General features: G+C 38.0%; 1 protein-coding gene across 1 annotated transcript in view; it reads right to left on the bottom strand.

Annotated features, from left to right (window-relative positions):
- Positions 1–23,617, bottom strand: part of Rab8 (RAS oncogene family member Rab8) — a 98,566-nt gene extending 74,949 nt beyond the window's left edge. The window contains exon 1 of the mRNA XM_090413209.1: positions 23,430–23,617. Coding sequence (XP_090269335.1) covers positions 23,430–23,553 — 124 coding nt within the window. The 5' untranslated portion in view covers positions 23,554–23,617. The remainder of the gene's footprint in view (positions 1–23,429) is intronic.
- Between the last annotated feature and the right edge of the window lie 577 nt (positions 23,618–24,194).

Raw genomic sequence — 24,194 nt, 5'->3', positions numbered from 1 at the left:
AGGACTGAGTTTTGGTGGCAAGTCTACAAGGTTGTCCTTGCAAGGTTCTCCTAACTAGCAATTCGCAGTTCAAGCCAATGATCATTGTGTACCTTGAGGATTCTAATAGTTGAATCATATAAATTCCAATCCTGTCCATAGCTTTGATGATGACAACAAAGCTATGGATAGAATTCGAAGTGTGTGACAGCAGGTCATTTATATACAAGAGGAAGAGAGTAGGTGAAAGAACAAAACCATTGGGTGCTCCTGCATGGTGGAGAAATCTCAGGAGAGGAAGCTGTCCACCATGACACAGTGAGCAACCAGTGAGAAAGCTGGCAATCCAATCAAAGGAACTGGATTACAAAGTACATATAGCAGTCGGAATTTAATAAAATGAAAGTACAGATATTTCATACTGACTTTCATACCAACTACTGTATACTTGTAATCTGGTTCCTATGATTGCTTCTTTCTACACACTGATGATGTACTGTTATTTTCAGTCCAAAATATCTGAACTTTCATTTCATTAAATTTAATTACTGTGATTATCGTGCAATTTAATTTTTAAAACCATAGGATGGCAATTTGCTAAGGGCCCCTTTGTCAAACTCAATCAAATGCCTTTGAGATTAAGGACAACCACAAAGTTTCTCCAAATTTTTCATGGCTTAAGTGCAGAGGTGAATGGGTGGTAAAAGATAGATCAGCTGTAGATCGCAAGTGGTGGAATCCGTACTACTGGTCACTGATTAGTCAGTAGGTCTCCAAGTGGTTCAAGAGTTGGGTGTTAATGAGCTTCTTCATAACTTTAGAGAGATGAGAAGAGAAATGAAAGCAATTGGTTGGTAGTTTGTTGGTTGACTTTTACCACCTTTCTTTGGGATGGGCTGGATGTGGACCTGTTATGTTTCCAGTTGAATAGGACAGATTGAAGACAATACAGGATAGATGCTAGTTCTGGGTCAAATTTTTAACAAAAATCAGGACCAGTTGCCTTGCTTGTGTTCAGGTTATTAAAGGATTGTTTGGATTTCTTTCTAATGGAAGACTATAGGTGACAGGGAGAAAGTTCTTGTTGGAGTGGAGATAACTTTTCCCAGGTCATTGATGCAGGAATTGGAAGAGAAAAGTGATGCCAGTAAGTCAGGCTAGTCTTTAGGTGAGGTTTCTATACCACCCAAATGTGAGTGGTGGAAACCTGGTAGGCAAAAGTTGTGCCCAATGGCTTTGGCAAGGGGACAAGAATGAGTGACCAGCATTTGGCCTTTTCAAAGTCTGATTTGGATTTGGCAATGATTCTTCACAGCTGTTGTGAACTGCAGTATAGGCAGAGTGAGCAGCTCTGCCTATACTATATGGTACGAGGAATTTTTTCTTTTACCGTGTTGGCACCATGGCTTGGATGGTGGTTGTGAATGTGGTGTGGAATAAGGGATGAAGGCCTTAATTCTTGTGAGAATGATTTTGTTATTCAGTCTGAGCAGGTGTTTGAGTCAGAAATAGTATTTGGACCATGGAAAGGAAGAATAGAAGTCATCCCATTTGGTGCTCTCGTAGTATATCAAAGGATACAAGACAGAACTGGTGGGTGAAGGTTGTTCTATGGCAAAAGACTTGAATGAGGTTGTGATTGGAGTTACCAAGAGGAGAAATGACATCCACAGGATGAGTGGAAGGGAAGCTCGTTAGGAAGAGGTAGTGTGTTGGCAAATTGGAGGGGGTTCTCAGGTATTATTCTGGTATGGAGATTGATGATCCATAATAGGTCATTGAGCAATGACCTAACACAAATCACACATCAACTTAAATACCCGATAACTCTCATAATAGCCTTGGATCTTTTCTTAACCAGTTCTTCTCTGTGGTATATATAGAAGAACTGGTTAAGAAAAGATCCATTCTCTCAGTAACTCAGATCACAATCTTGAGCAAGTTTACTCACTCAGAATACCCTTCCTTAAGCCAATCCCCACCTCAAGTTCTTTGGCACTACATGGGTACCACACAGAATTGTGGACGACCTTTGGAATTGTTACTCTTCCCATCCATGATCAGACCACCTTCCACTCTTCTGATTCAAACACCTGCCCTGAGCAAGTCACTGAAATTATTCTCACAGGCATGGTCTTTCCCAATTCCATCAAAAAATTTGATCCACTTTCCATGCCATAATTTTAACAAATGTGGTATCCAAAGCAGCTGAAAAAAATAAAACTCTGCTTCACACAGCCAAGCCCATGCTAAAGCATGGAATAAATGTAAAACAGCCATCAGCAAAATGAAATCTGACTTAATAAGCTCAATAGCCAAAAAACTCACCAACTGTCAAATGGAAAGGAGTGCCTTCTGGTAACTTGCAATGGAAATTAGATACAACTTTTGCTCACCTGTACTTCTCCTTCTCACCCAGATGGCCACTTTTACAGTATCTAAAGACAAAATAGACCTCTGGTATCACATTTTCCTCCAATTCAGAGAGCCAAAAATTGCCTCCTACCATACCAGAAATAGTGTATCATATGCCTCTTGTGGTTTTAAAACTCAAAAGAATGCTAAATAACAACAGGCACTAAAATGTATCGTCTCGATGGCATTTCTCCAACAGTACTCAACTACTGTGCTTCAGAACAACCCTTGTCCTATATTGTCTCTACAGTCTTTTATACTCAGCTTGCACTTATTCCAATGCATGGAAGCAAGCTCATATACAACCTATTCCAAAAAAAGATAAAAGTCTGTTGTCCAATTACCAATAAATCATCTCAATCTTCTCCAAAATAATGGAGAAAGTCATCAATCAATTTCACATAGAGGCCTACCAGTTAATCTATGCTAGTGGTCAGTTAATCACTGACCACTAGCATAGATTCTGTTGCTCTGGCTTCCCAGATGATCTCAAATTTTATCAGTGAATAGATATCTTGAAAGGTTTGGAAAAATATGTGCTGTTGCTCTGGTATCAAGGCATGCTATTTACCACCCTCTATAATTGAGTGCCAAGTTTTCTCTGATCATTCACTGTGTATCCTGGTAGATGGAACCCTCTCTTCAAGATTCTCCCCAAATGCAGGAGTGCTGCAAGAGCTGCTCCATCCCATCATCAACCCTTTTTCTCCCATACATAAATAACCTACAGTCAATCACCAATAATCCTATCCACAACTTTGCTGATGATGTACTTCATTCATCCTACTCATTCAACAAAGCATTCAGTACTCAGACAATCCCAAGCTTAAAATCATCTGCAACCAGTGTCTTAAATATTAGTCTCCATACCATCTGGCAATGGTGGAGGATAACTTAGTCACCTTTAGCGCTGCCAAATTGCAGTTCTGCTTTTTTTCTCATGCAAAAGAGATCTCCATTCATCTATCCTTACTCTCAATAATGTACACATCACCAGACTAGATTAGATCTTACTCCCTGGACTGACAATTACCTCCAGCCTCTCCTAGAATAAATGCATCACATCAGTATCTTCCTCAGCCTCTAAAATACCAGGTCTTCTTTTCCACTCAAGATGCTGCTTTCACCCATCCAACTAACAACTCTGTACAAATCACAAATCCACAAAGGTTCTTGTATGTTCACGTTTTGTGCAAGGTACACAAAACAGTCCTAAAAATTCTTAAATGCTGCCCAGAAGGAACAATTTGGCTGACAGATGATCCTTGTCCCCCCCCCCACTAACTCACTTCAATCACTATCATAGATGCAATTTTTAGTTTCAGGTTTTTTGTAGAATAATTTAAATGGTTACTGCTTCAATAAACTGGAAACCATAGTTTCTCTACACTAGGTTAAGCCTGTTAAAACACAAGAGCAGCAGCTGCCCAACATTCCTTTTCAATCCGACCGCAAACACACTGAACCTATTTCTCTTGACACAAAGTCAGGAAGGATAGATCTATCACTCCATAGTACAGCATTCCTTCATGAAGTATTTCCCTGATAACAACCTTCAACTCTTCAAGAAAAATGCCAAAAGATTTCTGCTTTCCATCTCTTGCCTGCACACTACACATGGCACTTATTCTACTTCTCATGTATAGGATTGATTTAACAAACAAAAAAAAAATTAAACAACTGGATTCAGGCAGACAAGGACACCTACTTTCTCCTTGTCTGTTCAGCATCCACACTAAGGACACCATGCATGGAACATGGATGAGGATATGTTTAAGAAAGATAAGTAACCTAAAATAATCAGGTGATACAATGCTCCACTGCAATGACAGGGAGTAGTTAAAAACAGTAACAGATGATAGTGCCCAAGGAGGGGGGGGGGAGGAAAGAAGCAGATCCTTACTGAGATGGATGATGCATCAGGAATAACAGATCTTCAAGAAGAGCTTAGTATGAGGCCAGTTGGAGAGAATTTAGTGGTACATCACCAAAGTATGGATGTCAAGTTATTAGCCTCTATATACAAGTAGCCTAGTCATGAAGATACTTCACGAGCAAACACTGTTTGCTTACACTTGGATAGAAGATTAAACCAGGAATATAATTTCTTGGCATCTTGAACTTAGATCTTATGGTACCTTGATGGTCATTAAAATCAAGTGACAGTAGTAGACTAAACATTTTGGCCAGCCAATAAGCATTAATGCCCTATAGCTTTACAACCTTTAATGAGATCTGCATTAAAAGAAAGGAAATTAAATAGATCTGCATGCAGTTCATTAATTTGCTATAATATGTTAGAGGAACTGTAACTTATATTCTGAGATTTCAGTTAACTGAAATGACTGTGCTGGCAGTTAAAAATCATAATGGGGCAACACTTCCAATTATACAGGGTAGTCCATAAATCATGGAACATGCCATAGAAAGAGCCCCATCTTTGTGAAGCAACTGCATAAGTTTTTAAAATCACCAGATTTTTTTTATTATTATTAATTATAAAAAACCATATCATATAAATGCCTTCCATTCACAAAGATGAGCATTTTCTATGGAATATAATAAATTTAGTTTAATCCTTTATCCAAGTGTGAGCAAACAAAGTTTGCGCCTGAAAGTATCTTCAGGACTGGGGTAAGGTGGTACAACACCAGGTCAACTCGTTGCAAAGGTGGAGCAAGCTACCAACACTCCTGTCTCAGTATCTCCGATAATGCAAAACACATCTCCTTGCGGATATGTCTAATGTTATGCATTAAGGGAAGGGCCACTCCTATAGGTAGAGATGACCTGCGAATGCTTCTGCCTGGTATCTCAGCTTGGGCCTGGCTCCCACTGAAGAGACCTCAATAAAGGTCGAAACTAGTCTGGGTAGTGGCCCTTCCCTTAATGCATAACATTAGACATATCCGCAAGGAGATGTGTTTTGCATTATAGGAGATACTGAGACAGGAATGTTGGTAGCTTGCTCCACCTTTGCAACGAGTTGCCCTGGTGTTGTACCACCTTACCCCAGTCCTGAAGATACTTTCAGGCGCAAACTTTGTTTGCTCACACTTGGATAAAGGATTAAACTAAATTTATTATACTCTAACCAAGTGAAAAATAAACTTTCAACATCTTTTTCTATGGAATGTTCCATGACTTATGGGCCACCCTACAGTTAATACTTCAAGCAATTTGTGACAAAATTTTCATTCTTGGTATAAAAGTAATGTCACAAATATAATTTTATACACCAAATTCTAATTATTACTCAGCACTGTACATGTTTTGCTTATGCTTGGCAAAGATACATAAGAATATAACAGTAAAGCAGTTTATAATAATAATAAAATTAATGAGTTTTATTAAAGAAGTAGAGATGTCATGATCTGTGTAATAATGCTGCACTAATGAAGGTAAAAAGAGAAGACAAGATCAGATGGATACTGCCAACAGTGGGAATATCTCTTCCTGCTGCTGGCAGTATCAATTCCCATTTCTAGCACCTTCTGCCTTAGTAATGTCCATCATTGGCAGAAGGTGTTAGAAATATTGCTTAGTACAAATACTGATAAGACATTCAGACTAAGATATTACCAAGTACTTTCCTTCTTTTTCCAATACTGTGAAAAGACTGAAATCAGAAAGAAAAACATTAATATCAAACAGGATCAACAAAGAGGGAGACAGCGCTTTGTGAATAAACTATGATGGATGTCAGCTGGTCAAGGCATTAATTTTTATTTATCAATTCCATTACATATGAGATGCTGAAAAATAGACATGATTCTTCTCCTCTCCCCATCCCCTAAAGAAGAACAGTAAGTTCTATCAGGGAAGCTTCTCTACTTTTTAAGAACCGATGAATGCCAGCTCAATTACTGTGCCTATGGAAGTATGTGTAGAAAAGATATGAGTTAGAAACTGGCCACCTGTGAGACAGTTTGGGAAGGAGAAAATCTGGCTGAATTTTCCTCTTCTGGATTGCAACCATGATTTATTTTTTTGGGGATTTTTATGTTTCTAGTGCACCATATAAGATGTGAAGGCATTTCTAAGGTAGAGTAGTGTCTGGTTTGCATATCCCATTTTCAGCATGGCAGGCAAAAAGTAATTGTTAGGCCAAGAGGATGATACTTTATCTGCAGATTTGGGTATTATGGAAAATAAGATAATTTAAAAAAAAATGAAAAATAAAAAAAAAATTGGTGAAAGAATTCTCTACTCATTAATTATATTCTTAAAATTTAGAAATATTTTAAGTCTTTATTAAATGAGCAGCCCCGTGTGGGGATCGTCCCCTGGTGGCGGATCGGAGAATGCTCGTCATAGGTTACTATGAAGGGTAGGAGGGAAATAAAATACCTCCCACGGACCAACAGGATAGCACTTCCCTCATAGGCCGGTCTGGGGGCCTTGAAGGTGGCAGCCCCGCCACCAGACTTGGGTGCTGAAGGATAATGAAGGGTAGGTCATGCCTCAGTAACTTGCTCACGTATTATAACACAGTGACGGCTGAACTGGATAAGGGTAATGGGTTTACAGTGATTCTGCTGGACCTTGCTAAGGCCTTTGACAGGATACCACATGGAATTCTAATCAGTAAATTGCAGCATGTGGGAATGGACATAGGGTTGGTGAGATGGATAGGAGGGTGGTTGACGGAGAGATATCAGAGAGTGGTTTACTCAGGAGTAGAGTCCACAAGACGGCCTGTGACTAGTGGTGTACCACAAGGATCTGTTCTTGGACCACTGCTGTTTAATTTGTTCATAAATGATATAGGACAGGATATGAGAGGAACAGTTCATTTGTTTGCGGATGATGCGAAGTTGGGTAGGGCAATAGTGAATGCAGATGACGTCAAAATTTTGCAGGATGATTTGGATAGATTGGAGGTCTGGGCTAGGGAGAATGGATGTCAATTTAATGTGGCAAAATGTAAGGTTATGCATTTTGGGGTGAAAAGATGGGAGGCAGTTTACTGCATTGGTGGAACCGTGCTCCAGGAAATTGATGAGGCACGAGATTTAGGAGTGTTGGTGGATAAGGAATTGAAATTTAGGGGACACATTGCAAAAGTGGCCAAATCAGCTCATCAAATCACTTGGTTGCTGAAGAATACGTTGACAAGCAGAGACAAGCAGGTTATTGTTCCTCTGTATCGAGCCTTGATAAGACCTCATCTCGACTACTGTGCTCAGATTTGGTCACCTAGGTTTCTTCTTGATGGGGAGGAGGTGGAGAGGATCCAGAGGCGAGTGACCAAGATGATAGCAGGTCTGTGGAATGAACCGTATGAGAACAGGTTGAGGATTTGTGGGTTGCAAAAATTGGTTGATAGGCGGAGGAGGGGAGATATGATTGAGACATTCAAATTACTGAAGGGTTTCTATAAAATTAATTCAGAAGATATTTTTGAGAACAGGGCTGGTTGTGGGAGGACTAGGGGACATCCATGGAAACTGGGCAAAAGTGTGGTTAGTAAAGGTGTTAGAGCTGGGTTCTTTACTTTTAGAGTAGTGAATGAGTGGAATGCGCTCCCCGAGTCTGTGGTGGATGCTGTGACAGTGAATGAGTTTAAGGCGAGGTATGATAGATACTGTATGAATGTCGAATAGTTGTGATGAAAATGATTTGGGGCCTCCCTCGATGAGTCTAATGACTCCCTGGAGTTGCCCGTAATAATAATAATAATAATAATAATAATCAACTGCACACCTTAAAATTTCACTCATTAAAAGAAATAACAAAGAGATAGCCGAACTGCCTAAATGGTTAACGACAAAGCGAGGAAAAAGGTACATGAGATATGGAACATGGAACATTAAAAGTCTACATGGAAAAGAAAACGAATTAATTGATGAATTTAAAAAATCAAGATTGGATTTGCTAGCAGTCACAGAAACAAAAAAGAAAGGTCAAGGTTGCCAGAAAATGAAAGATGGATGTATATACTTTTCTATTCAGGGGTAAACCCAAGAGAATGGGGAAAACAAGGGGTAGCTTGCATAATTAAACCAGATCTCAAAGAATATATTACTAAATGGAAACTAATAAACGAAAGGTTGTTGACAATCACTATAGATTTTAAATCAGACAACCAAGTATTCACTGTAATTGTTGCATATGGCCCAAACGATAATGCCAATAAAGAAATTAAAGATGAATTCTTCGAACTCTTACAAAAAAACAAATGAAGAAGTTCAAGGGCATATCATACTACTAGGAGACTTAATGGCCGGGTAGGGAATCAAGTAGATGAAGAAACGAAACAAGTGTTGGGATCACAAGGAGAAATAACCCGGAATAATAATGGAGAAAGAATAATAAATCTTTGCCTTACAAATAATTTAGTGATAGCGAATACTATGTTCAAGCATAAAGAAATCCATAAGTTTACCAGGGAAGAGCCCAATAGAAACGAAAAATCTATAATCGACTACGCCATCATAAGCAGATCGTACTGGAAGTATACAAAAAATGCAAGAGTATACAGAGGTCCTGAAATAGGCAGTGACCACTACTTATTAGTATTGGAAACAATCCATAAAATAAAAGTTGAAAAATGTAGAAAAAGTAGCAAGGAAATAAATGTTAAGATAAAGAACTACAAACTAAAGAAAGAAGAAACAGCCATTGAGTATAAAAGTAAAATAGAAGAGAAGATGAAAGAAGTAGAAAAAGAGATATATGAAGACCAAGATGTAGAAAACCTATGGTACAGGTTCAAAACACTTCTTCTAGAAACAAGCAAAGAAATTTGTGGTGTATCATTAAATAATAAACAGAAGAAACATAAAACACCCTGGTGGACTGAAGAACTAAAAGAAGAAATTAAAAAGAAAAAGCAATTATGGAAGAGATATATAACATCAAAGCTGCAGGTTGATAGAAAACTATACAACAACCAAAGAAATAAAGTTAAAACCTTAGTGAAAGCAGAGAAAAGAAAATGCTGGGAAGACTTCGGACATACTTTAGAACAAAATTTTAAAGGAAACCAAAAACTCTTCTATAATGTTTTAAGAAGAATGAGGTCAGAGAAAGAATGCCCCATAAAGTTTATCAAAAATAAGGATGGAAAGTTACTCACAAATTCCGAAGACATCATGGAAAGATGGAAACAGTACTTTCAAGAATTATTATTATTATTATTAAACAAGACCTCATGGAGTCAAAGACTCATCTAGGAGGTCCTTTTATCTCACACACATCTCATCATACCAGGTCTTAAACACATTCAAACTCCTTGCAGACACCACACTCTCAGGCAAGGCATTCCAATCATTCACAACTCTGCACGAAAAAAACCTGCCTCTCACTCCCCTACTCACACCCTCTTTATACAGTTTCCAGGGATGACCTCTGGTTCTCCCCTGATCTCCCACTATTCGCTGTAGAACTTCTCCACCATTGATCCTATAGCAACCCCTTACCAACTTGTAGGTCTCTATCATATCTCCCCTCTTCCTTCTCTCCACTAGTCTCTGCAAATTACATCTTTTCAATCTTTCCTCATACTCGACATTCCAGAGGTCAGAAACTACCTTAGTCAGTTGCCTTTGGACCCTTTCCAACATCTCCTCATCCTTCTGAAAACCAGGTGACCAAATCTGGGCACAATAGTCCATGTGTGGCCTAATCAAAGCCTTATACAATGGAACAAGAATCTCCCTACTTCTACACGTCAGTGTCCTCCTCATCATTCCCAGAAGTCTTTGTGTTGTCTTCACAATTTTGGCGATGTGACCCCTAAATTTTAGATCCTTATCCACTATCACTCCCAGATCTCTTATTTCCTCTACTTCCAACAATATATTCTTACCAAGCATAAATTCTGCATCCCATCTTTGTTTTCCAAATTTTAAAACCTTACATTTTGCAACATTGAACTCACACCCCCATTTGCTTGCCCAATCACTCAATTTATTCAAGTCTTCTTGCAAGGCCACAACATCTTCACTACTCTTTATGGTTCTTCCCAACTTTGCATCATCTGCAAACAACTGAATATCTCCATCCAAATCTTCGCCAATATCATTAATATACAAGTTAAATAGTAATGGCCCTAAAACAGATCCCTGAGGCACTCCACTAGTGACTTTCCTTTTCCTGGATATTGCACCCCCATACACAACTTGTTGATACCTATCAGATAGCCAGTCTCCAATCCAATGCACTAATCTAATATCCAACCCCATCTGCTCTAGTTTGACTGTCAACTTATCATGAGGCACTCTATCAAAAGCTTTTGCGAAATCCAAGTATATTACTGTGTATCCTTCTCCTCTGTCCAAGGAAGCAGTCACTTTATTGTAATAAGTAAGTAGATTACTAAAACACGACCTCCCTTTAGCAAATCCATGCTGTCCATCAAAGATTATACCATTGTTGTCAACCCAACTCTGGATTCTAGCTCTCACAAGCTTCTCCAACAACTTAACCACAACACCCGACACACAGATAGGCCTATAGTTTGATGCTTGAGTTCGATCACCTCCTTTATGAAGTGGCACAATCTTGCCCTCCTTCCACTCTTTAGGGACTTGACCAAGTGCAAGACTCGTATTAAAAAAATATGTCAAGGCAGGTGTCAACTCTCTGGCACATTCCTTCAGAATACGCGGTGATATATTATCAAGTCCCACAGCCTTATTTACATCTAGTTTACTCAACTCCCCAAACACCTCTTGCTCACTTACAGTCAGTCTCTCCTCCCCATCATCAACTGCTCTTAATCTCTCCATGAAGTCACATTCACAAGATTGAAAGATCTTTATGAACTGCTCATTAAGTATCTCCACCACACATTCTGCAACAGCTGTCTTTATACCATTTCCTCCAATCAATGTCATCCTTCCATAATCATTCTTTCTTTTGCTGGCTACATATCGAAAGAACTCCCTAGGATTTTTTTTAGCTTCATTAGCTAACTGCTGTTCATACCTCTCTTTAGCTACTCTCACCAACCAAGTCACTCTCCTTGCCTGGTCTTTGTAGAACTCATGAAATTGGTTACTTCCACTTCTCTTATGCTGCCTCCACAATGCCCTTTTTCTCTGTATTGCATGCTTAATCTCTTTATTCATCCATCTCACACCTAACTTATTTAACCTTCTCACCCGTGGTATACATTTAGACATTGCATCCACTAAATATTTTTTGAAAATCCCCCAAGCTGCATTGATCTCTTTTCCAGCTAACTCCTCATTCCATGCTACACCTGCAAGCTGTCTCCTGAGCTCTTCATAATCACCCCCCTTGTAGTTCCACATATACCCTTTTTTCACAGGGGTCCTTGCACTGCTGGCAACCACCCAAGTAATCACCTCATGGTCACTTTCACCAATTGGTGGATGATTTGATACCTCGTTGATAATTACATCCTCCGATGAGATGACCAAATCCAAGACCCTTAATCCTCTTGTGCCCTCTGTTACATACTGTCTGAGGTAGTTATCCCTCAAAAACTCAAGAAACTCATTTTCTTTACTTCCAGTTGCTATCTCTTCATTCCAGTCTATATTGCCATAATTAAAATCACCCATAATGATCACCCTTTTCTTATTTGCTTGGCTTATTTGACTATACATTTCACTATCACCACCATCCACATTACCAGGTCTATAACAACATCCCACCAAGTATTTGATTCTATTCACCTCTATCTCACACCATACTGCCTCAAAACCACTGGCCCCATTTCCCCCTTGCATCTCTACCTTGTATGGACATAACTCTTTCTCTATCATCAATAGCACTCCCCCTCCCTTTTTACCCCTTCTATCCTCACGAAACACATCATACCTTTCCATCTCTATTCCTGTCAGGATGTCATCCTCATCTAACCATGTCTCACTTATTCCGACAATCTCTGGGTGCACAGACGCAATTAGTGCAACCATTTCATCCGCCTTGTTTCTTATACTTCTAGCATTGGTATACAAACACAACAACTCATTTCTGGATCTACAGCTAGTTCCACTGATACCACTCACTCGATGTGATCTCTCCATGCTGGACTGGGGCCATTTCCCTTTCTGCTTCTTCATTTTAGAACCCTTTGCAATTCCATCTGTTTCCTTTTGATCCCTGATCATCCCATTACTTTCCTGCCTACACATTCTCTCACCTCCTCTTGGAGCATCCACCTTTCTCACGCTGTGTATCCCTGTCCACCCTGAGCCTCCCCGTTTCCCTGCTCCTCTTGCACACCCATTCTCTCATTATCTATACTCATACCACTCACTTCCACATTCATTTCCACTCCTTCAATCTCTCCTGTCTTACTCTCCTGCTCTTCCACATCACTCCCCTCTTGATCTGATTCATTCTCTCTATTCACTTCTCTACCTTCCAGCAGCAGTCTCTCCAAGCGACTCACACCATAACCACTCAAATGCAGTCCATCGCTCCCATACAGCTCACTTCGTCCCTCAAACTCATTCCACACATTAACAAACTGTACTCCCATCTCCTCACACATTTCAGCCAGAATATCATTCATAATCCTTGCTCTCCGCCTCATTTCACCACAATCATACCTAGGCAACACACTGACCACCCTTCCTGTCACACTATTCTCCTTTATCTTTCCAAGCAGTCTCCTGACATTCATTTTGACATGCTCTTTGTTCTCTCTCAAATCATTTGTTCCAATTAATACAATTAACTCTTTTGCTCGTTCCCGCCTCATGTTCAATGCCTCAATCACTCTACTCATTTTACCGCCTGGAAAACATACCTTGTGCATTTTATCCTCTAGCACACCTTTAATAATGGAGTCGCCATACAACGCCACTCGCTCATCTTTTGTTAACTCTTTCATGCCATCATGATTTATTTTAATAGTTTTGACCTGCATTCTCTTAATTTCATTCCGCATCCATTTCATTTCTTGCTTCATCCAATCCAATTCACCTTCTGAACCTCGCGACACATTCACTCTATCATTAAATCTTTCTAACTTTCTAACTCTCGACCCTCTCTTCTCACTTTCCCTCTCATTCATCCTTCTTTGTTTCCGTACTTTCGGTCCAACATACGTCCAACTTTCACTGTCATTCTTCTCACTTTCACTCTCACATATCTTTCTTTGTTTCCGTACTTTCGGACTAACATGCGTCCAACTTTCGCTATCATTCTTTTCACTTTTACTGTCATTCATCTTTCTTTGGTTTAGTACTTTCGTTCCAACATGCGTCCAACTTTCGCCATCAGTCATTCTTTTTTCGCTATCATTCATTCTTTCGATTTTTTTTGCTTGCGGTTTCTGCACCACGCCATTTCTACTTTCATTCGTTCTCTCAATTTCGTTTCTTTCCGCCTCACTTTCGTCCCTTTTAACATCCGTTACGGTTGTCAAATCGCTCTTTTTCTTTTTTCCTGATTTTTTAACATTTTTTCGCCTGTCTTTCTCGCCATTCTCTTTCAAACGTGCACTCACGACACAATCGGTACTAGCACTTTCTGTCATCAACTTCATATTCGCATTCATCAATTCCTCGTTCAGGTCACATTTCGCACACACCCTTCTTCCATCCGCACTAAACATCCACAAATCATTTATGTAATCGAAGGAATACATATAACAGACCTCACACTTAACGAACCTACTGAAATCCAAATTAAAATCATGGAATGACAATGCAGCCGCCATTTTTTTTTCTCTGCAGGTTACTAGGTCTAATATTAACGTTTTCGTATTTAGTTTAAGCAAGAAAAAAAAACCCACACTAATACTATCGGTAGCGTACAACGTTTACAGCCGCTCTTACTTAAACAATTACGCATATATACTTAATTATTCCTAGTAAAACTTATCTGAATCAGGAGCTCTTCAAAGCACGTTCGTAGCGCCTGACCCACTAGCGCCCTCCAAGAGAGGGCTCCTCGTAGAGAGAATTATTGGAAGATGCAGGACATGGAAAAAATAGAACCCTAAGAGCAAGACACACAAGCAAAATAGAAGATCAGAGTGAAGAAATTCATGCAAATGAACTGTTAGCAGCAATAAATAAAATAAAACTGGGCAAATCAGCAGGCCATGACCAAATAACACCAGAAATGGTAAAAAATTTAGGAACGAAAGCCATAAAATTTCTTTTACACCTATTCAATGTTGTATGGAAAAAGAAAATTATTCCCAAAGACTGGGAAGTAGCTATAATAATCCCCATATTTAAGAAAGGAGACAACCGCAAATGTGAAAACCATAGAGGAATTTCGCTTTTAAGCGTTCCAGGAAAATTATATACCCGCATTTTAGAAGCGAGGCTTAGGAATCAAATAGAGGACACGCTGGATGAAATGCAATATGGCTTTCGAAAAAATAGAAGTATATAGGATCTTATCTTCAGTCTTAGACAAATATCAGAGAAAACATTGGAACATGGAAAAGAACTACATTCATGTTTTATAGATTTTGAAAAGGCCTTTGACCAAGTTCCCAGACACTTAATATGGCAAACATTAAAGAAAAACAAGATACAAGATAACTTAATAGCAGCCATACAAAGCCTCTACAAAAGTAATAGAAATTATGTAAGAACCTGTAATAATAGATCAAAAGAATTTGATCTATTATTACATTTGATGAGGCAAGGCTGTATCCTCAGCCCTCTTCTCTTCATCGTAGTAATGGATGAAATTTTAAAAGCATGCCAAACAAAAACAAAAAAGTTCCACTTAGGATACAGGAAACTGAAAGAAACTAGGATTTCACATATGGCTTTTGCAGATGATGTAGTGATTCTAGCAAATACAGCTGAAGATCTGCAGTACAATATCAACATTTGGCATGAAGAAACAAAGAAAAGGCATATGACCATAAATATAAATAAAACTAAAACAATGATCATATCTAGAAATCAACAAAAACACACAATAAAAATAGAGAATCACCAACTGGAACAAGTCCACTCCTTTAAATACTTGGGATCATATATACAAGAAGATGGTAGACTAGACACAGAAATTAACAACAGGATAAGAGGGGGAACAAAGCTATTCTATGCAATGAAAGGCCCACTCCTAGATAAGAAAGAAGTCACCCAAAATACCAAAATGGCAGTGTACCATTCAGTGTTTCTACCAACGTTAACATACAGTTGTGAGTCTTGGTGTTTAACAACAGGAAACACAAATAAACTACAAACAATTAAAATGAAATATCTCAGGAAAGTGGCACAAAAAACAAGACTAGACCGAATAAGAAATCAAACCATAAGAGACAGCCTTCAAGTTGCGCCTCTGAATCAATTCATGACACAAGCCCAAATGAGATGGTTTGGACATCTCAATCGAATGGAAGAAGGAAGAATAGCAAAAACTGTATACGAAAGCCAGAAAATAGGAAAAAGAAACATAGGCAGACCCAGGAAAGGTTGGCAAAAGGAAATTAAAGAAAAATTGGAAAAGAAGGGAATTAATTGGAAAGAAGCAAAACAACAAACTTTGGACAGGAAGGCATGGAAATCTCTTTAGCAAAATCTCGATGCTTAAAAGCATAAGAGATCATAGACGAAGAAGAAAATTAAATGAGCAGCAAGAATGGAGTGTACTTTCATCAACAAACTATGGATGGAATCTGATATCTACATGGAAAAGAGGACTGGCAAAAGTGAAAGATTTAGAAGCTCCTGCCTTGTTAACTAAAGAGAAAAAGCCATCTATCCTATTGAAGTGAATGATCAGAGGAAACTAGCCATCCAAAAGGCAGACCACAGGATAACAGGTAGTTGAAATATCAAAAGCAATGGCACTAGTTTCTCCACACCTTTCAGAGAACATATGTCTGCAGTGAGGCATGCAGGCTAGTGGAAGTTCTCTAGGTGATAAAGAAAGATGACTGGATGATTGTTAATGACTTCCATTACTTTGTAAAGGAATGATGAGTGCAATAGGTAAAGAGTTCGATGGTAGAAATCTTTTTAGAATGTGTTGATATAGGTCTACTTCCATTCTATCAAGTAAAAACCTCTCAAGAAAAAGCATAGAGAATATAAAATGGACCCTGATTTTGAAGTAATACTTTTGAGTGCAATTATAAAACATCAGGACTATACACACACACACTACACACACACACAGGTTATACAAGACTGATTTCATTCTAGCAAACAGCCACAGAAGGGGATGCAGTAGTTTATGCAGAATTCAGAGAAAAATATAATAAATTTAATTTAATCCTTTATCCAAGTGTAAGCAAACAAATTTTGCACCTGAAGTAACTTGAGGACTGAGGCAACTAGTAAAAAAGGTGGACCAAGCTCTCATCACTCCTTGTCTCAGTATCTCCCATAATGCAGAGCACATCTCCTTGCGGATATGTATAATACTATGCATTAAGGGAAGGGACACTACCCAGACCAGTTTTGAACTTTATTGAGGTCTCATCAGTGGGAGCCAGACCCAGGTGGCGAGACTAAGGCAGAAGCAATGGAGAAGTCATTTACCTATACGAGTTGCAAAAAGGTGTCACACCTTATTATTAAATTACTCTAGATTTAGAGAAAGAGGTTGGAAGTTTTTTTCTTTCCACTTGGTTAGACTATAATAAATTTAGTTTAATCCTTTATCCAAGTGTAAGCAAACAAAATTTGCACCTGAAGTATGTGCTTTGCATTACAGGAGATACTGAGACAAGGGGTGATGAGAGATTGGTACACCTTTGCTTGCTTACACTTGGATAAAGGATTAAACTAAATTTATAGTCTAACCAAGTGGAAAGAAAAAACTTTCAGAGAAAAATAGCTGCAAATTATCAGTTTTGCCTGGAAGTGATGCTACGATATCATGTGAGAGAGATGAATGCAAGTTGCACTGAATAGTTTTGCATTGGGTCAGATGCATTTTTTATATAAAAGGTCAATTTCTGCATTGGACACTTCTAAAGTTAGATTCATTGCATGCTTCACAATAAGTCAATTTTAAAAATGAAAGTTATCTCAAGCAATTTTTTTTTTTTTTTTTTTTTTTTGAACTGCCTTGCCTGACTCCAGGCAAGGCAGTTCAAAATCAAGAATTACATAATTGGTATTAAAATTTTGGAATGAAGATTCATTCAGCAAGAATTATTTCTGTACCTCAGTAGCTCACTTGGTATAGATGAAGTCCTTTGGTCAGAAAGACCTAGTTTCAAATTCCCATGATGTGAGGAACCTTTATATGGCCTCTTTGAACTAAAGAGTTAGCTGGTCTCATATGGAGGTGGAGGGTTTTTTTTTTTTTTCCACCTGGAAAACGTGGATTTTTTTTGTCCCTGAGAACAGGCAAACCAGCCCAATGAACACACATATACAAACATAAGACAGTCCTGGAATAAGGATTAGCCAACCTATTCCATAGGATTTCAGTTTCTAATGCCTGCATGGTGAAGTGTGGGTCTATGCATGAGCGTAAATCAGGAAATCAATTAAAGCAACTGTTTGGATCAGGAAGATGAAAGAAATTATCTGATTGAAAAGGAAAGTAGAAATCTGAGGTCCTACATGTGACAGTGTTGTAATGTTAACAGACAAGAGATTAAATGACTGAGTAAAAGATGCAGGTGAGGAAAAGGAAACTTGTATGAGATTATGGCTTGAATTACTTAAAGCAGGTATATGGTTAAGCAAAGATCACAGGTAGAGAGCATCGACTGGTATTTTATCGTATTTAGAAAATTGTATCTTATTCAGCAGGGTTTTTCTCCCAGAAACTTGGGTTTTTCATCTTACACACAATTTACAGACAATACATATACTAGTGGTAGTGGGTGATGGATGGTGCTATGTGTTGATAGTGGCATGTAGTAGGAGGATTAAGTAAGGAGACAGTGAGTTTAGTGGAGTAGTGTGCCCTCCCATAATCAGTCCTAGGAGGTGATATGTAATAATGATAATTATAAGAACGTGTGAGAAATCGTTGATAGCACATGTCCAAAAAAAAAATATCTGCAGAAAATGTGGGTGGCAGAAACAATGTGTAAGATGCAAGTGAAACTGTAGAAGAGATTTCATTAATAAACATAACTGTAATTTTGCAACTACATCAAAAACTTTGGAGAGGCACTTAGAGGGACTGCACATACGAGTTATTCAGAAGAAAAAAAATAACAACACCTAGAGTTAAAAAGAAAGCCGTTTGTCAGATATCAAGAAAATGCATATGATATTATTATTACGGGTGACTCCAAGGAGTCCTTAGACTCATCAAGGGAGGCCCTAAACATCATGTCCATCACAACTATTCAACATTCACACAGTATCTATTATACTTTGCCTTGAACTCGTTCACTGTCATAGCATCCACAACAGGCTGGCAGCTTAGTCCACTCATTCACCACTCTAAAAGTAAAAAACCCAGCTCTAATACCTTTACTAACCACACTCTTGTCCAGCGTCTATGGATGTCCCTAGTCCACCCACCACCAGTCCTGTACTCAAAAATATCTTCTGAATTAATCCTATAGACACCTTTCAGCAATTTGAATGTCTCAATCATATCTCCCCTTTTCCACCTATCAACCAATTTCTGCAACACACAAATCTTCAACCTGTTTTCATAAGGTTCATTCCATAGACCTGCTATCATCTTGATCACTTGCCGCTGGATCCTCTCAACCTCCTCCCCATCAAGAAGAAACCTAGGTGACCATATCTGGGCACAGTAATCAAGATGGAGTCTTATCAAGGCTCGATACAGAGGAACAATAACTTGCTCATCTCAGCTCGTCAAAGTATTCTTCAGCATCCAAGTGATTAGATGAGCTCATTTAGCCACTTTTGCGATATGCCCCTAAACTTCAACTCCCTATCCACCAACACTCCCAAGTCCCTGGCCTCATCAATCTCCTGGAGTACAGTTCCACCAATGTGATATATTGCTGCTAATCTTTTCACCTCAAAATGCATAACCTTACATTTTGCCACATTAAATTGACATCCATTCTCCTTAGCCCATACCTCCAATCTATCCAAATCATCCTGCAAAATTTTGACATCTTCTGCATTCACTATTGCCCTACCCAACTTAGCATCATCAGCGAACAAATGAACTGTTGCTCTTAGATTCTTCCCTATATCGTTAATAAACAAATAAAACAGGAGTGGTCCAAGAACAGAACCCTGTGGCACACCACTAGTCACAGGCCGTCTTTTGGACTCTACTCCTGAATAAACTACTCTCTGGTATCTCTCCATCAACCACCCTCCTATCCATCTCACCAATCCTATATACATTCCCATATGTTGCAGTTTATGGATTACATGTCCATGTGGTATCCTGTCAAAGGCCTTAGCCAGGTCCAGCAGCATCCCTGTAAAGCCATTACTCTTATCCAGTTCAGCCGTCATTGTGTTATAAAATCTACCCTTCACAAAACCATGCTGTCCCCATACAGTATCTCATTTTCATCAATCCATTTCTGTATTTTTCCCTTCACTACTTTCTCCAAGACCTTGACAATGACTCCTGATATGCTGATTGCAACAGTAGTCTTGGATCCTCCTTTATGCAGTGGAACTATTTTCCCCCTCTTTCCATACTTTCAGGACTAAACCAGACTTGAGACTCAGATTAAACAATAAGGTCAAGGGCACTGACAATTCTATAGCCGCTTCACGTAAGACCCATGCTGTTATACCATCCAATCCCACAGATGTATTCACATTATGGTTCTGTAATAGACTATTCACCTCCACTTCATTCACCACAATTCTCATATAAATTAATGGTTCCTTCATTCTTTCAACATCACCACCCTGGATGATATACTCTTGCAAAGTGCTCACTCAGTATATCGACTGATTCAGTGACCTCCCTACCATCGGGATTCCTTAAAATTACTCTGCCATGTATAGTTTTTCTTTTACTAGCAGCATATTGAAAGAACTGTTTGGGATTCTCTTTAGCTTGCATGGCTAATTTCCTTTCATAATCTGTTTTTGCCTTTCTCACCATACTCGTTACCCTTCTGGCCTGCGCTTTATATCGTTCATGTGCCTGCAAGTCACCTTTCTCCTTAAATTCCTTCCACAGTTGTTTCTTTTTTTTGCAACTCAAGTTTAATGGTGTTATTCATCCATTTAACCCCTACTTGATTTACTATTTGGACTCTAGGTATACAGTCTGCCATAACCTCCTGCAAATGCTCCTTGACCACTTCTCATGCCCCATTAATATATTTATGCTACTATCTTTCAAAAAAGAAAAGTTATCTCAAGGTGAAAAATATCATCTTGACCAGATAATTTGAATCACCTTTTTGCTGGCAGTGATAAAACATCTCAGATGTTAACAATACAATGATCTGAAGAACAGTACAGTTATTGTGATTAATATTCTAGAAGCTGTTATTTTGTGTGGTAAATGTTTGTCAGATAAGAAAGGACTGCAATATATTGTCATTACCGAAACTATAGAATGAATTTATAGCTAACTTGGTGGTTGGTGTACAGAACAAGGAACAGATGAAAAAGCAGAGTCCAACAGTATAGTAGCAATGGTTGAAATTGAAAAATAAAGCACAGCTCATCACGGGTAACATGCATCCAGAGGAAACTGGCAATCTAACTGGAGTACAAAATAGGGAGGACAACCAAAAAATTTAAAGCTTACTGAAGAGGTTTTTGTGTTAAAAGAAATCAAATACTTTTAAACACAACTACCTTTGTTTCTCCTCACTGTCCAAGACATTTGCCTATAGGCAGATGACTGAATAAGGTTCATTTATTACATGAGAGGTTTCTAGTTTCTACAAAGTTTCATTTTAATGGATTTCTTTATGATTTCTGAAAGGTTTAAAGCAAGAACACTTCATTTTCTAAGATTGTCCCACTCCACAAAAAGGACTTTTTTAATATACACACACACACACACACACTAATCCTAAACAAGAAAGACAGTCTATAAGAACAGCTGTGTGTAGGCTCAATCTAGCACCATATTGTAATTATTGTTAACAGGTATCTCCATGGAGTCTGATGATTCATCATGGAAAGTCCAGAAACATCATTCACAATATATCTATCATACCTCCTGCAATGTAACCAATTTCACCATGGGAGTAAGAAAATAACCATTATTAACACAGAACCTATCATACCTTTCCTTAAATTGATTCACTGCCAAAAAACTAACAACTACCTCAGACGATCCATTCCACTCATTCACCATCCTTGCAGAAAAAAAAAAAACCTAGATCCCACATTCTTGCCGAGACTTTACTCAACTTCCAATGATGACCCCTTGTTCTGTCACCATTTGCCATATACTGAAAAGGTTCCCCTACCTCCATTTTATAAAACCCTTTAGCAGCCTGAATGTTTCTATCATGCCCCCCCCCTTCCTTCTATCTGCCCATTTCTGTAATTAATCCACAAATCTTCAATCGATCCTCGTAGAGAACATTCCAGAGGCCCACAACCATCTTATTTACTCTCCACTAAATCCTTCACATCTCTAAGAAACCCAGGTGACCAAATTTAGCACAACAATCCAGATGTGGATGTATCACATCTTAAAAAAAGGAGTAATGACTTTGCTGTCCCTATTAGTCAGTATATTTTTGAGCATCCATGTGATCTTCTGAACTATTTTGCAAATTTTTGCAATATAACTTCTGAACTGCAGTTCCCTATCAACCATAACTTCCAGATCCCAGGCCTCATCAATTTCCGGCAATGATACCCCATCGATAGAATAAACAGACAAATTTTTTCAATCCAAAGTGAGTAACTTTACATTATGCTACATTAAAAGAAAACCACTATCCTTTGGCCCCCAATGACAGCAGATTAAAATCATCCTGCAGGATCACTATATCGTCTTTACGTACTATAGCTTTTCCCAACTTCAAACACCTGAATATCACTCTGTAGAGTGTCTTCGGTATCATTAATATATAGATTAAGCAACAATAGGTGAAGAACAAAGCCCTATGGAATACCACTGGTCACTTTTTTGCCTTTGACTATGCTGCACCATACACTACTCTCTGATGCCTGTCTGACAACCACTCTTAACATTCTCAGCTTACTTAACAGATTCACATGTGGTATTCTGTCAAATGCTTTTGAAAAATCCAACAATGTAACAGAAATCTTGTGTTACTTTATTACAGAAATGAAGTAAATTGCTAAGCAATGACTTCCCATTAAAGCCATGTATCAGATTATTTATACAGAATGAAACAAAACAAACAGTATACATTAATAATAATAATTTAAAAACAAAAGAGTGGTTATTACAGAAAAAAAATAGAGAGAGAGGTGATGTATAATGTATTTTTATTACTATTCATTTGTTAAGACATTAATTATAAAATCAGTTTAATATTATGATATATTGCTTGATAAATCCAAAAACTAAATAAAGTATTTAAATTAACACTACACAAAAGTTACTCATTGCAAGACGACGATCTGATACAATCCATTTTAAGATGAGCTGATATGAATAGTTGACAGCTTGTTGAATGCCGTAAGAATTTTGATGGCTTAAACTAAAATTTTTTAAATGACGTCACTTTTCTGAAAGTTTTTTTTTCAACAATTAGTATTTTTTTAAAGTTTATTTAATTGCTGTGCACATGCCCTTTAACTACAAAAGGGAAAAAAATGCTACATTTAACACCGAAACAAACCAAAAATATTAACAGATAAAACAAGCTTAAATGTAATATTAACTAGCATGTTCTCATTATGGTACATAAAGGTACACCGGCATAACTAGCAAATATTTTAAGCTTATAACATTCTAGACGGTAACTCGTCTGTTACATAAACAGCTTCTATAATGACATGCTGTCATCTGTAACGAATCTTCCTCATTCGTGAGGATACGAGTAAAATATCACAAAATAACGACACATACCTAAGTTATACACACTTGCGTCCTTAAAATTACACCGATACTGCTTATGATATTCACTATGTTTTTCAACCTCTCATAACATACTATTACACCACGAATAAAGAACTCTCAAAAATTCCATCCCCAGATTTCAACTTATCCAGCTGTATAACCTACTAAAATTAGGGCTATGGAAAATAATGCATTCTCACCGATAGTAGAAATGAAGCTGGAGCTGAAGTTATCTTCTGAAAACCTAAATAAAATGCAAGTTTTTCCTACTCCTGAATCTCCAATTAACAGTAGCTTAAATAAATAATCATACGTTTTAGCCATTTTACCAGTACTAAGAATGAAAGTGTATATAATAATGTGTGTGTATATATGGTTGTTAAGTGGTAACTCCCTCTAACTCAGCAACTATGGTTTCCGTCACTTCCGGAATTACTCATAAGCTACACGTATTTATTATTTTTCTTATTATGGTTCACTATTATTTATTTATATACTGCTTCTTTCGGAACAGTAATTGATAATTCATAAACATGTATCTTATAAGACCAGTGCATAATGAATTGAGAAATGGTAGATATTAAGATCAAATTAGATTTTATATTATTGATGTAACCAACGAAAAGAGGACGTGGCAACATCCAAAACTTCAGGATGTATCAAATATGCTCTTGGAATGCTTAAGAAAAAAAGAAGGAAAAAAAAGTGAATGCTTTTGGAATAAACAAACGAAGTGAATTTAATCAAGATTTTTGTTGACGTCAATAAATACGGTGGTGTTAGGCACTCATCATCTACTAAATATATGCAGAGTTTTGAAATATATAAACACTGAAAAGACATCTCCAATGCATGGATATCATGCATTGGCGATCACTGCAGGTCATAGGTTGTATGCAATGCGTAATGTGTATTCTCAAATCGTTTGCTCAACTCGTCCCCCTCTCCCCGAGATTAAATCCTAA

This window comes from Typopeltis vanoorti, chromosome 23 (genome assembly GCF_054136105.1).
Source record: "Typopeltis vanoorti isolate ZY-2024b chromosome 23, IOZ_Tvanoo_1.0, whole genome shotgun sequence".
Lineage (NCBI taxonomy): Eukaryota > Metazoa > Arthropoda > Arachnida > Uropygi > Thelyphonidae > Typopeltis > Typopeltis vanoorti.
Note: the sequence above shows the minus strand (reverse complement) of the source record. Positions and strands in the feature narration are given on the sequence as shown.